Below are 17,461 nucleotides of genomic sequence, written 5' to 3' on the forward strand. Positions count from 1 at the left end.
TGGTGTGCTTACTTTTATGTGAGTGATCTTATTTATCACTGCACTCAGAATCAGTAACCTCCATATTTTTTGTTAGATCTCATTATTACACCATTATTATCTCTCTGATGTTGCAAATTTCATTGTATGTCCCCTCCTCCTCCTCCTTCCTATGTCCCCAAGGACTCAGAGTATTTTGTTACAAGCAGATCCATTATTTGTGCCCTCTGCACTTGTCTGTGGTCCTCCATTGTCTCTCTAATAGCACCACTCCCCCTCCTCCTCACTCAGAGACCACAAACCCTCAGAGCCAAGCACAAAACTTCAGCAGCATCCCAGCAGACACACAGGCATCTTGCCAACCTCCTTCTCCTTCCTGCTACACCTGGTTGGGTTTGTATTAGCCTGCTGCAGCCCCACTCTGCTACCACAACCCAAGGTCTAGGAGAGTGATTGGAGCTATCAGCACTTCCCTTAGTCCTTTAGCTGGAAGTCGTGCCTAAAGGCTCCCTGTTGGCTCCTCTTCCAGTCATGGATATCCTTAAACCTCCACAGGGAGAGGAGGAAGAAGAGAGCAATGCTAAGGCTTCGGATCTCACAGTGTTTGCCAGTAACTCTACTCTTCATGGGATCAGCCATGTTTTCTTGCCAGGTGGGGTGACCCCACGACGGGTGTTTTGGGCTTGTGCCTTCCTGGCATCTCTGGGCTGCTTCCTCTTCCAAGTGGCTGATCGGATCAGCTACTACACACAGTACCACCACGTTACCACGCTTGATGAAACGGAGAGCAGTCAGATGGTTTTTCCAGCCATCACCATATGTAACTATAACAAATTCCGCCTGTGGAAGCTGAACAACAATGATCTACAGTGGATGAGCGAGTTTATGGGTCTTGATAAAAACTTAGATGAAGTGAAAAGTCTTTTAGGAATCACCGACGATTCTGATCTCAAGGACACCTTTGACATGCAGGAGTTCTATAACCGCACCGGTCACTCAATGGAGGACATGATCTTAGAATGTCGTTATCGGAACCGAGAGTGTGGGGCAAAAAACTTCTCTGTGGTAAGTGACCATAAGATTCAATAGTGGTAATGTCCTTAATAAACGTCTCCCTTTCTATACGTGAATGGTAATATCAGCAGTAAGTGCAAAGGAAAATGAGCAGTAGGGATAATAGCAAATGCCCCATTACTAGTATTATTGCCCCAGGTAAAACATTCATTCATCTCCTTGGATAGTCACATATTAAATGGTTATGTAGCTGCTTTTATGTGGTCATTGCCCTGCGTTGTGCTGTGTGTACACCTATAGCAGTCAGAACCTTGTACGGCGTCCTGATTCTCTCACCACGTACAGGACCTTGGACAGGACACTGCCATCACTGCCTGAGCCCAGGGAATTAGGAGACCTCGCCAAAAGCTCCCATTAATGATGTAATACCTGTAGGGTCTGTAATACTTGGGATCAACAGAGAGGATTGGGATCGTGGTAACACCCCTAGGTCACTAAAGGAAAGATATCATATAATAAAAAGAGAGTCTAAGGGGTATATTTATTAAAATTATTTTTACTAAAATAATGTGAATATGTATATTTTAGTATCACATAAATGTAAGGGCAGTTGGGGTAGTTTTTGTGAAAACTACCCCAATTCCTTCAATTCACATATTTTTAGTAATCAGATCACATTCCCCATACTTGTAATAGAAAATGTGAGCTGCCCATATTTACTTAAAATATATTGTGAAAAAATGCCGGGGGAAGCCCTGTGATAATAACGCCGCCTGGAAATGGTGTTATTAGGGATTTCCCTTTGTTCCCCGACATGCTTTGCTCTGACTTGCACAGTACAGCCGGGACCCGGCTCATGTCATCAGATTTGTGGTATAAAAAAAAGAAAGAAACTTACCTGCATCCAGGGTCTGGTGATCGGTGCTCCGATGAGGTCCTTTGGGGCTCTTGTCAGCTGGTCTCCCGGCTCCTGCACTGTGTGTGATCCTGGTCAGCTACTGTAGAGAGCAGCTGCACCGGGTCATAGAACAGGAGCCAGGAGACCAGCTGACCGGAGCCCCAGAAAGAGGACCTCACCAGAGCACCGATCACCAGGCAGCTAAGTGTAAGCTGGGGGGTGATCAATGAGGGGGGGATCGCAGGGGGGTGTCAAAGGGCAGGGGCCAAAGGGCAGGGACCAGTAATGGCAGTAAAAATACAGTGAAAAGTATGTGAAGTGGATTTGCAGGGACATTGCTTCATTGCAAGCTCTGTCCCTGCATGCATCCTTGTGATGTATTCAAATATTGCATTGCGATATTGGGCGAATTTATCACAGCCAATCCGCTTCTGAGATGTGGATTGTGATAAATATACCCCTATGGGTTTTAGTGAGACTTTAGTTTTATGTTATGCTTTATTTTTTATATACATTTTCTGACATTTAGGGCAATATGTAATAGGGTCCGAGTTTTCTTTGCAAGACAATCTCAGACCTTCTTGAACATTTAAAGGTCCGAGTTTGTCCCACAGCTCACCAAATGTAACTAGAGGTCTCAGTGGGCCCTTAATGCCCCGCATGCTCTTACTTGTGATTCTCCAAGTACCAGCAGGCAGGAAGGCTTGCTGGGACCTTTAGTTCTCCAGTAAAAGACAATATTATTCATCTATATTTTATACACAATCATCCCAGCACCCACCGCCCAGGGGTGCCGGGGATAGCCCAGACCTGAGGTGCCCTGATGAGGGGGAACTCCTTTATTGGTGTCAATGCTTTGGCTGGGTGACCTGGTAAAAAGGTCCCATGGCTGTGGTATTACACCCCCATTAGAAAGAGTCCAGTGCTAGCTATGGAAAATACACGGGACCCCTACTCATTTTGTCCCCTGTATTTTCACAACCAGGACCGGCTCAACAGAGCTTATGCTTTTAGGGGTGAACCCCACGTCTTTTTAATTTTATTTTAAAAAGTTACTATTGTTATACACACAGAAGCATGCACGGATCTCATGGATCTCTGCATGCTTCTGTGTAACTCGGACCTGCTCAGGCTATACTTGCTATCTTGAAGCAGATATGTTTTTTTAATAGTTTTCAGTCAGTTATAGTGTTCAAGTTAAACACTCGCACTCTATTATATTGCCCGACTTGTACCCTCACAATAGCAAAACATCTGGATGCGTGTTTTGCCATTGCAAGTTGCGGAGGTGTGAGAAACATGTGAGTTTGGATGTTCTTGCACCCTATTACATAACTTGCTGCTACATCTTCCTTCCTCCCCGCCTACCCCATTCTGTGTCACTCCTGTTTCTCTGACCCTCCCTTATAGAATGTAAGCTCTTTCAGGCAGGGCCCTCTACCCTCTTGTGCTTCTCCCTACTGTAATGTAATTTATCTCTTATGGAGCGTACACACGGTCAGATTTGTCAGACTTGTCAGATTTGTCAGATGAACGACTGAACGATTGAACGATTTGAACGATTTGAACGATTGAACGATTTTTGACTGCATTAAAATGAATGGAATCGTCCAAGTCTGACTGCAAACCCATCAGATGTCAGATATCGTTATCTGACAAACGGGAACGCGCATCGTTGATCGTCCATCGTTCAGGCATGTCAGATATGAACGATTTTCCTTCAGATATGAACGACTGAACGATTTTTAAATCGTTATCGTTCATATCTGAAGGAAAAATCTGATCGTGTGTATGCACCATTACTCCCCACTAGGGCAACTAACATAGCAATGTTTATTATACATGTCCATGTCCTGCTTTGTATTGTATTGTAAGTCATTAGTTACTTATTTGTTTTTGTACTTTGTAAGGCGCTGCGGAACACTTTTGATGCCAAATAAATAAATAATAATAATAATAGGGTAAGTTCTGAAAATGTGCATGTATAGCTCTATACAGCACCTCTATAGCTCTATACAGCCCCTCTATAGCTCTATACAGCCCCTCTATAGCGCTATACAGCACCTCTTTAGCTCTATACAGCACCTCTATAGCGCTATACAGACCCTATATAGCCCTGTACAGCACCTCAATAGCGCTATACAGCACCTCTATAGCGCTATACAGACCGTCTATAGCCCTGTACAGCACCTCTATAGTCCTATACAGCACCTCTATAGCTCTATACAGCCCCTCTATAGCGCTATACAGCACCTCTATAGCGCTATACAGTACCTCTGTAGTGCTATACAGCACCTCTATAGCACTATACAGCACCTCTATAGCGCTATACAGACCCTCTATAGCCCTGTACAGCACCTCTATAGCCCTACACAGCAACTCTATAGCTCTATACAGCACCTCTAAACAGCATCTCTATAGCTCTATACATCACCTCTATAGCTCTATACAGCACCTCTATAGCTCTACACAGCACCTCTATAGCCCTACACAGCACCTCTATAGCCCTATACTGCACCTCTATAGCTCTATACAGCACCTCTATAGCCCTATACAGCACCTCTATAGCACTATACAGTACCTCTATAGCTCTATACAGCACCTCTATAGCCCTATACAGCACCTCTATAGTTCTATGCATCACCTCTATAGCTCTATACAGCACCTCTATAGCTCTATACAGCACCTCTATAGCTCTACACAGCACCTCTATAGCTCTACTCAGCACCTCTATACAGCACCTCTATAGCACTATACAGTACCTCTATAGCTCTATACAGCACCTCTATAGCCCTATACAGCACATCTATAGCACTATACAGTACCTCTTTTGCTCTATACAGCACCTCTATAGCCCTATACAGCACCTCTAAAGCACTATACAGTAACTCTTTAGCTCTATACAGCACCTCTATAGCCCTATACAGCACCACTTTAACTCTATATAGCACCTCTTTAGTTTATACAGCACCTCTATAGCGCTATACAGCACCTCTATAGCACTATACAGCACCTCTATAGCACTATACAGACCCTCTATAGCCCTGTACAGCACCTCTATAGCCCTATACAGCACCTCTATAGCGCTATACAGACCCTCTATAGCCCTGTACAGCACCTCTATAGCCCTACACAGCAACTCTATAGCTCTATACAGCACCTCTAAACAGCATCTCTATAGCTCTATACATCACCTCTATAGCTCTATACAGCACCTCTATAGCTCTACACAGCACCTCTATAGCCCTACACAGCACCTCTATAGCCCTATACTGCACCTCTATAGCTCTATACAGCACCTCTATAGCCCTATACAGCACCTCTATAGCACTATACAGTACCTCTATAGCTCTATACAGCACCTCTATAGCCCTATACAGCACCTCTATAGTTCTATGCATCACCTCTATAGCTCTATACAGCACCTCTATAGCTCTATACAGCACCTCTATAGCTCTACACAGCACCTCTATAGCTCTACTCAGCACCTCTATACAGCACCTCTATAGCACTATACAGTACCTCTATAGCTCTATACAGCACCTCTATAGCCCTATACAGCACCTCTATAGCACTATACAGTACCTCTTTTGCTCTATACAGCACCTCTATAGCCCTATACAGCACCTCTAAAGCACTATACAGTACCTCTTTAGCTCTATACAGCACCTCTATAGCCCTATACAGCACCACTTTAACTCTATATAGCACCTCTTTAGTTTATACAGCACCTCTATAGCGCTATACAGCACCTCTATAGCACTATACAGCACCTCTATAGCACTATACAGACCCTCTATAGCCCTGTACAGCACCTCTATAGCCCTATACAGCACCTCTATAGCTCTATACAGCACCTCTAAACAGCATTTCTATAGCTCTATACAGCACCTCTATAGCTCTACACAGCACCTCTATAGCCCTACACAGCACCTCTATAGCCCTATACAGCACCTCTATAGCTCTATACAGCACCTCTATAGCCCTATACAGCACCTCTATAGCACTATACAGTACCTCTATAGCTCTATACAGCACTTCTATAGCCCTATACAGCACCTCTATAGCTCTACTCAGCACCTCTATAGCTCTACACAGCACCTTTATAGCTCTACACAGCACTTCTATAGCACTACACAGTACCTCTATAGCACTATACAGCACCTCTATAGCACTATACAGTACCTCTATAGCCCTATACAGCACCTCTATAGCTCTATACAGCACCTCTATAGCTCTACACAGCACGTCTATAGCACTATACAGTATCTCTATAGCTCTATACAGCACCTCTATAGCCCTATACAGCACCTCTATAGCTATATACAGCACCTCTATAGCTCTACACAGCACCTCTATACAGCACCTCTATTGCACTATACAGCACCTCTATAGCCCTATACAGCACCTCTATAGCCCTGTACAGTACTTCTATAGCTCTATACAGCACCTCTATAGCCCTATACAGCACCTCTATAGCTCTATACAGCCCCTCTATAGCTCTATACAGCCCCTCTATAGCTCTATACAGCCCCTCTATAGCCCTATACAGCACCTCTATAGCCCAATACATCACCTCTATAGCCCAATACATCAGCTCTATAGCTCTATACAGCCCCTCTATAGCCCTATACAGCCCCTCTATAGCACTATACAGCCCCTCTATAGCCCTATACAGCCCCTGTAAACAGCATCTCTATAGCTCTATACAGCACCTCTATAGCTCTACACAGCACCTCTATAGCCCTACACAGCACCTATATAGCCCTATACAGCACCTCTATAGCTCTATACAGCACCTCTGTAGCCCTATACAGCACCTCTATAGCACTATACAGTACCTCTATTGCTCTATACAGCACCTCTATAGCCCTATACAGCACCTCTATAGCTCTACACAGCACCTCTATAGCTCTACACAGCACCTTTATAGCTCTACACAGCACTTCTATAGCCCTATACAGCACCTCTATAGCTATATACAGCACCTCTATAGCTCTATACAGCACCTCTATAGCTCTATACAGCACCTCTATAGCTCTATACAGCACAACTATAGCCCTATACATCACCTCTATAGCACTACACAGCACCTCTATAGCACTACACAGCACCTCTATAGCTCTATACAGCCCCTCTATAGCGCTATACAGCACCTCTATAGCTCTATACAGCTTCTCTATAGCACTATACAGCACCTCTATAGCACTATACAGCACCTCTATAGCTCTATACAGCACCTCTATAGCACTATACAGCACCTCTATAGCTCTATACAGCACCTCTATAGCCCTATACAGCCCGTCTATAGCTCTTTACAGCACCTCTATAGCTCTTTACAGCACCTCTATAGCACTATACAGCACCTCTATAGCTCTTTACAGCACCTCTATAGCCCTATACAGCCCCTCTATAGCACTATACAGCACCTCTATAGCTCTATACAGCACCTCTATAGCTCTATATAGCACCTCTATAGCTCTATACAGCCCCTCTATAGCACTATACAGCACCTCTATACAGCTCCTCTATAGCACTATACAGCACCTCTATAGCCCTATACAGCACCTCTATATCCATATACATCACCTCTATTGCTCTATACAGCCCCTCTATAGCACTATACAGCACCTCTATAGCTCTACACAGCCCCTCTATAGCACTACACAACACCTCTATAGCTCTATACAGCACCTCTATAGCACTATACAGCCCCTCTATAGCTCTATACAGCACCTCTATAGCCCTATACAGCACCTCTATAGCCCTATACATCACCTCAATAGCTCTATACAGCCCCTCTATAGCACTATACAGCACCTCTATAGCTCTATACAGCACCTCTCTAGCACTAAACAGCACCTCTATAGCTCTATACAGCACCTCTATATCCCTATACAGCACCTCTATAGCCCTATACAGCCCCTCTATAGCTCTATACAGCACCTCTATAGCACTATACAGCCCCTCTATAGCTCTATACAGCCTCTCTATAGCCCTATACAGCACCTCTATAGCCCAATACATCACCTCTATAGCTCTATACTGCTCCACTATAGCCCTATACAGCCCCTCTATAGCACTATACAGCCCCTCTATAGCCCTATACAGCCCCTCTATAGCCCTATACATCACCTCTATAGCCCTATACAGCCCCTCTATTGCTCTATACAGCACCTCTAAAGCACTATACAGCCCCTCTATAGCTCTATACAGCACCTCTATAGCCCTATACAGCACCTCTATAGCCCTATACAGCACCTCTATAGCACTACACAGCACCTCTAAAGCTCTATACAGCACCTCTATAGCCCTATACAGCACCTCTATAGCCCTATACACCACCTCTATAGCCCTATACAGCACCACTATAGCTCTATACAGCACCTCTATAGCCCTATACACCACCTCTATAGCCCTATACAGCACCTCTATAGCCCTATACAGCACCTCTATAGCTCTATACAGCACCTCTATAGCCCTATACAGCACCTCTATAGCGCTATACAGCACCTCTATAGCGCTATACAGCACCTCTATAGCGCTATACAGCACCTCTATAGCCCTATACAGCACCTCTATAGCCCTGTACAGCACCTCTATAGCGCTATACAGCACCTCTATAGCTCTATACAGCACCTCTATAGCTCTATACAGCCCCTCTATAGCACTATACAGCACCTCTCTAGCACTATACAGCACCTGTATAGCCCTATACAGCACCTCTATAGCTCTATATAGCACCTCTATAGCTCTATACAGCCCCTCTATAGCACTATACAGCACCTCTATACAGCTCCTCTATAGCACTATACAGCACCTCTATAGCCCTATACAGCACCTCTATAGCCCTATACAGCACCTCTATAGCACTATACAGTACCTCTATAGCTCTATACAGCACCTCTATAGCCCTATACAGCACCTCTATACTTCTATGCATCACCTCTATAGCTCTATACAGCACCTCTATAGCTCTATACAGCACCTCTATAGCTCTACACAGCACCTCTATAGCTCTACACAGCACCTCTATACAGCACCTCTATAGCACTATACAGTACCTCTATAGCTCTATACAGCACCTCTATAGCCCTATACAGCACCTCTATAGCACTATACAGTACCTCTTTTGCTCTATACAGCACCTCTATAGCCCTATACAGCACCTCTAAAGCACTATACAGTACCTCTTTAGCTCTATACAGCACCTCTATAGCCCTATACAGCACCACTTTAACTCTATATAGCACCTCTTTAGTTTATACAGCACCTCTATAGCGCTATACAGCACCTCTATAGCACTACACAGCACCTCTATAGCACTATACAGACCCTCTATAGCCCTGTACAGCACCTCTATAGCCCTATACAGCACCTCTATAGCTCTATACAGCACCTCTAAACAGCATCTCTATAGCTCTATACAGCACCTCTATAGCTCTACACAGCACCTCTATAGCCCTACACAGCACCTCTATAGCCCTATACAGCACCTCTATAGCTCTATACAGCACCTCTATAGCCCTATACAGCACCTCTATAGCACTATACAGTACCTCTATAGCTCTATACAGCACTTCTATAGCCCTATACAGCACCTCTATAGCTCTACACAGCACCTCTATAGCTCTACACAGCACCTTTATAGCTCTACACAGCACTTCTATAGCACTACACAGTACCTCTATAGCACTATACAGCACCTCTATAGCACTATACAGTACCTCTATAGCCCTATACAGCACCTCTATAGCTCTATACAGCACCTCTATAGCTCTACACAGCACGTCTATAGCACTATACAGTATCTCTATAGCTCTATACAGCACCTCTATAGCCCTATACAGCACCTCTATAGCTATATACAGCACCTCTATAGCTCTACACAGCACCTCTATACAGCACCTCTATAGCACTATACAGCACCTCTATAGCCCTATACAGCACCTCTATAGCCCTGTACAGTACTTCTATAGCTCTATACAGCACCTCTATAGCCCTATACAGCACCTCTATAGCTCTATACAGCCCCTCTATAGCTCTATACAGCCCCTCTATAGCTCTATACAGCCCCTCTATAGCCCTATACAGCCCCTCTATTGCCCTATACAGCACCTCTATAGCCCAATACATCACCTCTATAGCCCAATACATCAGCTCTATAGCTCTATACAGCCCCTCTATAGCCCTATACAGCCCCTCTATAGCACTATACAGCCCCTCTATAGCCTTATACAGCCCCTCTAAACAGCATCTCTATAGCTCTATACAGCACCTCTATAGCTCTACACAGCACCTCTATAGCCCTACACAGCACCTATATAGCCCTATACAGCACCTCTATAGCTCTATACAGCACCTCTGTAGCCCTATACAGCACCTCTATAGCACTATACAGTACCTCTATAGCTCTATACAGCACCTCTATAGCCCTATACAGCACCTCTATAGCTCTACACAGCACCTCTATAGCTCTACACAGCACCTTTATAGCTCTACACAGCACTTCTATAGCCCTATACTGCACCTCTATAGCTCTATACAGCACCTCTATAGCTCTATACAGCACCTCTATAGCTCTATACAGCACCTCTATAGCTCTATACAGCACAACTATAGCCCTATACATCACCTCTATAGCACTACACAGCACCTCTATAGCACTACACAGCACCTCTATAGCTCTATACAGCCCCTCTATAACGCTATACAGCACCTCTATAGCTCTATACAGCTTCTCTATAGCACTATACAGCACCTCTATAGCACTATACAGCACCTCTATAGCTCTATACAGCACCTCTATAGCACTATACAGCACCTCTATAGCTCTATACAGCACCTCTATAGCCCTATACAGCCCGTCTATAGCACTATACAGCACCTCTATAGCTCTTTACAGCACCTCTATAGCACTATACAGCACCTCTATAGCTCTTTACAGCACCTCTATAGCCCTATACAGCCCCTCTATAGCACTATACAGCACCTCTATAGCTCTATACAGCACCTCTATAGCTCTATATAGCACCTCTATAGCTCTATACAGCCCCTCTATAGCACTATACAGCACCTCTATAAAGCTCCTCTATAGCACTATACAGCACCTCTATAGCCCTATACAGCACCTCTATATCCATATACATCACCTCTATTGCTCTATACAGCCCCTCTATAGCACTATACAGCACCTCTATAGCTCTACACAGCCCCTCTATAGCACTACACAACACCTCTATAGCTCTATACAGCACCTCTATAGCACTATACAGCCCCTCTATAGCTCTATACAGCACCTCTATAGCCCTATACAGCACCTCTATAGCCCTATACATCACCTCAATAGCTCTATACAGCCCCTCTATAGCACTATACAGCACCTCTATAGCTCTATACAGCACCTCTCTAGCACTAAACAGCACCTCTATAGCTCTATACAGCACCTCTATATCCCTATACAGCACCTCTATAGCCCTATACAGCCCCTCTATAGCTCTATACAGCACCTCTATAGCACTATACAGCCCCTCTATAGCTCTATACAGCCTCTCTATAGCCCTATACAGCACCTCTATAGCCCAATACATCACCTCTATAACTCTATACTGCTCCACTATAGCCCTATACAGCCCCTCTATAGCACTATACAGCCCCTCTATAGCCCTATACAGCCCCTCTATAGCCCTATACATCACCTCTATAGCCCTATACAGCCCCTCTATTGCTCTATACAGCACCTCCAAAGCACTATACAGCCCCTCTATAGCTCTATACAGCACCTCTATAGCCCTATACAGCACCTCTATAGCCCTATACAGCACCTCTATAGCACTATACAGCACCTCTATAGCTCTATACAGCACCTCTATAGCCCTATACAGCACCTTTAGAGCCCTATACAGCACCTGTATAGCCCTATACACCACCTCTATAGCCCTATACAGCACCTCTATAGCCCTACACAGCACCTCTACAGCACTACACAGTACCTCTACAGCCCTATACAGCACATCTATAGCGCTATACAGCACCTCTATAGCACTATACAGCACCACTATAGCCCTATACCGCACCTCTATAGCCCTGTACAGCACCTCTATAGCGCTATACAGCACCTCTATAGCTCTATACAGCACCTCTATAGCTCTATACAGCCCCTCTATAGCACTATACAGCACCTCTATAGCACTATACATCACCTCTATAGCCCTATACAGCACTTCTATAGCTCTATACAGCCCCTCTATAGCTCTATACAGCACCTCTATAGCCCTATACAGCACCTCTATAGCCCTATACAGCACCTCTATAGCTCTATACAGCACCTCTATAGCCCTATACACCACCTCTATAGCCCTATACAGCACCTCTATAGCCCTATACAGCACCTCTATAGCTCTATACAGCACCTCTATAGCCCTATACAGCACCTCTATAGCGCTATACAGCACCTCTATAGCGCTATACAGCACCTCTATAGCGCTATACAGCACCTCTATAGCCCTATACAGCACCTCTATAGCCCTGTACAGCACCTCTATAGCGCTATACAGCACCTCTATAGCTCTATACAGCCCCTCTATAGCTCTATACAGCCCCTCTATAGCACTATACAGCACCTCTCTAGCACTATACAGCACCTCTATAGCCCTATACAGCACCTCTATAGCTCTATACAGCCCCTCTATAGCACTATACAGCACCTCTATAGCCCTATACAGCACCTCTATAGCTCTATACAGCCCCTCTATAGCACTATACAGCACCTCTATAGCCCTATACAGCACCTCTATAGCTCTATACAGCCCCTCTATAGCACTATACAGCACCTCTATAGCCCTATACAGCCCCTCTATAGCACTATACAGCACCTCTATAGCCCTATACAGCCCCTCTATTGCACTATACAGCCCCTCTATAGCACTATACAGCACCTCTATAGCTCTATACTGTAATCTTTTTCCATTTTCTGGTCTATAATTTATTTGTTTTTCTGCAATGTATTGTGTAAATTAGTGAGAGTGGTGTATATTACTATATTTCTATACATTTCTTCTTAACATTTGCTGTTATCCTTATAAACGGTTGTTTAATCCACTAAACAAAATGTTTCTTTGCTTTGTACCCATTGCCCCCCTCTCCCTGTTACCAGTCAGCAGGACATGCTTGTGCTTCTGTGTGCTGGACTGCAATCTCCTCTTATCTGCCTGTGGGAGGGGGGGATCGTGCCCCCCATGGATTTGTGCCAGGCTGAGGGGCTCACAGCACCCCCTCAAAAGAGCGAAACAGTGCTGCAAATAGGGTTTTCTTTATTTATTTTTTATTCAATGCTGCGTCCTTGGACACAGCTCGGATAAGTAATGCATGCAGGCTGTGTGATGCCTCCCGCTGTATTGCCATAACGGCGCTATCGCAGCTGCATTACATGTGCCAGTCACTGAAACATCCCTGGAATCAGTATAGAGAGAGTGGATAATGGATCACCAGGGCTGATAGAGCCCAGATTCCCACTATATATAACATTAGAGGCCACATATATAAAGATTCACAGACAGAAGCAATGCTGTTATTTACAGTATAATATGTTAGAAAATCGCAGGTGTGTCTGAACGATTAAACGCGGTTTCATGGACTTGCATAAATTAGCCATTGCGTTCTCCTATGCAGCATGAGAGCGTCCCGCGTGTCAGGAGAGCTGTAGTGTTTGCCTGTTGTGCGTCCATAGTACAAATGATTACACTGTTGTGTGTCATCATACTGATATGAGGAGGCAGCAGTGGACGTCCCTATGCTGGGCTGTACTTACACTGTACAGATATGAGGAGGCAGCAGTGGACGTCCCTATGCTGGTCTGTGATTACACTGTACGGATATGAGGTGGCAGCAGTGGGCGTCCCTACGCTGGGCTGTGATTACACTGTACAGATATAAGGAGGCAGCAGTGGGTGTCCAAATGCTGGGCTGTACGTACACTGTACGGATGTGAGAAGGCAGCAGTGGGCGTCCCTATGCTGGGCTGTGCTTACACTGTACGGATGTGAGAACGCAGCAGTGGGCGTCCCTATGCTGGGCTGTGCTTACACTGTACGGATATGAGAAGGGAGCAGTGGGCGTCCCTATGCTGGGCTGTGATTACACTGTACGGATATGAGGAGGCAGCAGTGGGCGTCCCTATGCTGGGCTGTGCTTACACTGTATGGATGTGAGAAGGCAGCAGTGGGCGTCCCTATGCTGGGCTGCGCTTACACTGTACGGATATGAGGAGGCAGCAGTGGACGTCCCTATGCTGGGCTGTGCTTACACTGTACGGATATGAGAAGGGAGCAGTGGGCGTCCCTATGCTGGGCTGTGATTACACTGTACGGATATGAGGAGGCAGCAGTGGGTGTCCCTATGCTGGGTTGTGCTTACACTGTACAGATATGAGAAGGCAGCAGTGGGCATCCCTATGCTGGGCTGTGATTACACTGTACGGATATGAGAAGGGAGAAGTGGGCGTCCCTATGCTGGGCTGTACTTACATTGTACGGATATGAGAAGGCAGCAGTGGGTGTCCCTATGCTGGGCTGTGCTTACACTGTACAGATATGAGGAGGCAGCAGTGGGCGTCCCTATGCTGGGCTGTGCTTACACTGTACAGATATGAGGAGGCAGCAGTGTGCGTCCCTATGCTGAGCTGTGCTTACACTGTACAGATATGAGGAGGCAGCAGTGGGCGTCCCTATGCTGGGCTGTGCTTTCACTGTACAGATATGAGGAGGCAGCAGTGGGTGTCCCTATGCTGGGCTGTGCTTACACTGTACGGATATGAGGAGGCAGCAGTGGACGTCCCTATACTGGGCTGTGCTTACACTGTACGGATAGGAGAAGGGAGCAGTGGGCTTCCCTATGCTGGGCTTCCCTATGCTGGGCTGTACTTACATTGTACGGATAAGAGAAGGCAGCAGTGGGCGTCCCTATGTTGGGCTGTACTTACACTATACGGATATGAGGAGGCAGCAGTGGGCGTCCCTATGCTGGGCTGTGCTTACACTGTACGGATATGAGGAGGCAGCAGTGGGCGTCCCTATGCTGGGCTGTGCTTACACTGTACAGATATGAGGAGGCAGCAGTGGGCATCCCTATGCTGGGCTGTACTTACACTGTACGGATATGAGAAGGCAGCAGTGGGTGTCCCTATGCTGGGCTGTGCTTACACTGTATGGATATGAGAAGGCAGCAGTGGTTGTCCCTATGGTGGGCTGTACTTACACTGTACAGATATGAGAAGGCATCAGTGGGCTTCCCTATGCTGGGCTGTGCTTACACTGTACAGATATGAGAAGGCAGCAATGAGCATCACTATGCTGGGCTGTGCTTACACTGTACAGATATGAGAAGGCAGCAGTGGGCGTCCCTATGCTGGGCTGTGCTTTCACTGTACAGATATGAGGAAGCAGCAGTGGGCGTCCCTATGCTGGGCTGTGCAACACTGTACAGATATGAGAAGGCAGCAGTGGGTGTCCCTATGCTGTTCTGTGCTTACACTGTACAGATATGAGGAGGCAGCAGTGGGCGTCCCTTTGCTGGGCTGTGCAACACTGTACAGATATGAGATTTCACCAGTGGGCGTCCCTATGCTGGGCTGTGCTTACACTGTACGGATATGAGGAGGCAGCAGTGGGCGTCCCTATGCTGGGCTGTGCAACACTGTACAGATATAAGATGGCAGCAGTGGGTGTCCCTATGCTGGGCTGTGCTTTCACTGTACAGATATGAGGAAGCAGCAATGGGCGTCCCTATGCTGGGCTGTGCAACAATGTACAGATATGAGAAGGCAGCAGTGGGTGTCCCTATGCTGTTCTGTGCTTACACTGTACAGATATGAGGAGGCAGCAGTGGGCGTCCCTTTGCTGGGCTGTGCAACACTGTACAGATATGAGATGGCACCAGTGGGCATCCCTATGCTGTGCTGTGCTTACACTGTACGGATATGAGGAGGCAGCAGTGGGCGTCCCTATGCTGGGCTGTGCTTACACTGTACAGATATGAGGAGGCAGCAGTGGGTGTCCCTATGCTGGGCTGTGCTTACACTGTACGGATATGAGAAGGCAGCAGTGGGCTTCCCTATGCTGGGCTGTGCTTACACTGTACAGATATGAGGAGGTAGCTGTGGGTGTCCCTATGCTGGGCTGTACTTACACTGTATGGATATGAGGAGGTAGCAGTGGGCGTCCCTTTGCAGGGCTGTGCAACACTGTACAGATATGAGATGGCACCAGTGGGCGTCCCTATGCTGGGCTGTGCTTACACTGTACGGATATGAGAAGGCAGAAGAGGGCGTCCCTATGCTGGGCTGTGATTACACTGTAAGGATATGAGGAGGCAGCAGTGGGAGTCCCTATGCTGGGCTGTGATTACACTGTATGGATATGAGAAGGCAGCAGGGGGCGTCCCTATGCTGGGCTGTGCTTACACTGTACGGATATGAGGAGGCAGCAGTGGGTGTCCCTATGCTGGGCTGTGCTTACACTGTACGGATATGAAGAGGCAGCAGTGGGCGTCCCTATGCTGGGCTGTAATTACACTGTACGGATATGAGAAGACAGTAGTGGGAGTCCCTATGCTGGGCTGTACTTACACTGTACGGATATGAGAAGACAGTAGTGGGAGTCCCTATGCTGGGCTGTGATTACACTGTACAGATATGAGAAGGCAGCAGTGGGCTTCCCTATGTTGGGCTGTGCTTACACTGTACGGATATGAGGAGGCAGCAGTGTGCGTACCTATGCTGGGCTGTGATTACACTGTACGGATATGAGGAGGCAGCAGTGGGTGTCCCTATGCTGGGCTGTGCTTACACTGCATGATATGAGATGCCAGCAGTGGGCGTCCCTATGCTGGGCTGTGCTTACACTGTTCGGATATGAGAAGGCAGCAGTGGGAGTCCCTACGCTGGGCTGTGCTTACACTGTACGGATATGAGAAGGCAGCAGTGGGCGTCCCTACGCTGGGCTGTGCTTACACTGTACGGATATGAGAAGGCAGCAGTTAGCGTCCCTATGCTTGGCTGTGCTTACACTGTACAGATATGAGAAGGCAGCAGTGGGCGTCCCTATGCTGGGCTGTGATTACACTGTACAGATATGAGAAGGCAGCAATGGGTGTCCCTATGGTGGGCTGTGCTTACACTGTACGGATATGAGGAGGCAGCAATGGGCGTCCCTATGCTGGGCTGTGCTTACACTGTACAGATACGAGGAGGCAGCAGTGGGCGTCCCTATGCTGGGCTGTGCTTACACTGTACAGATATGAGGAGGCAGCAGTGGGCGTCCCTATGCTGGGCTGTGCTTACACTGTACAGATATGAGGAGGCAGCAGTGGGTGTCCCTATGCTGGGCTGTGATTACACTGTATGGATATGAGAAGGCAGCAGTGGGCGTCCCTATGCTGGGCTGTGCTTACACTCTACGGATATGAGGAGGCAGCAGTTGGTGTCCCTATGCTGGGCTGTACTTACACTGTATGGATATGAGAAGGCAGCAGTGTGTGTCCCTATGCTTGGCTGTACTTACACTGTACAGATAT

General features: G+C 46.6%; 1 protein-coding gene across 1 annotated transcript in view; it reads left to right on the forward strand.

Moving 5' to 3' along the window:
• Positions 1 to 510: 510 nt before the first annotated feature.
• The window catches only part of LOC148442101 (acid-sensing ion channel 1C-like), a gene marked incomplete at its 3' end in the record, with an annotated part of 595,053 nt that continues 578,102 nt past the window's right edge, over positions 511 to 17,461 (forward strand). The window contains exon 1 of the mRNA XM_088464233.1: positions 511 to 1,044. Coding sequence (XP_088320359.1) covers positions 511 to 1,044 — 534 coding nt within the window. The remainder of the gene's footprint in view (positions 1,045 to 17,461) is intronic.

This window comes from Taudactylus pleione, unplaced genomic scaffold (genome assembly GCF_031769625.1).
Source record: "Taudactylus pleione unplaced genomic scaffold, aTauple2 ptg001619l, whole genome shotgun sequence".
NCBI lineage: Eukaryota > Metazoa > Chordata > Amphibia > Anura > Myobatrachidae > Taudactylus > Taudactylus pleione.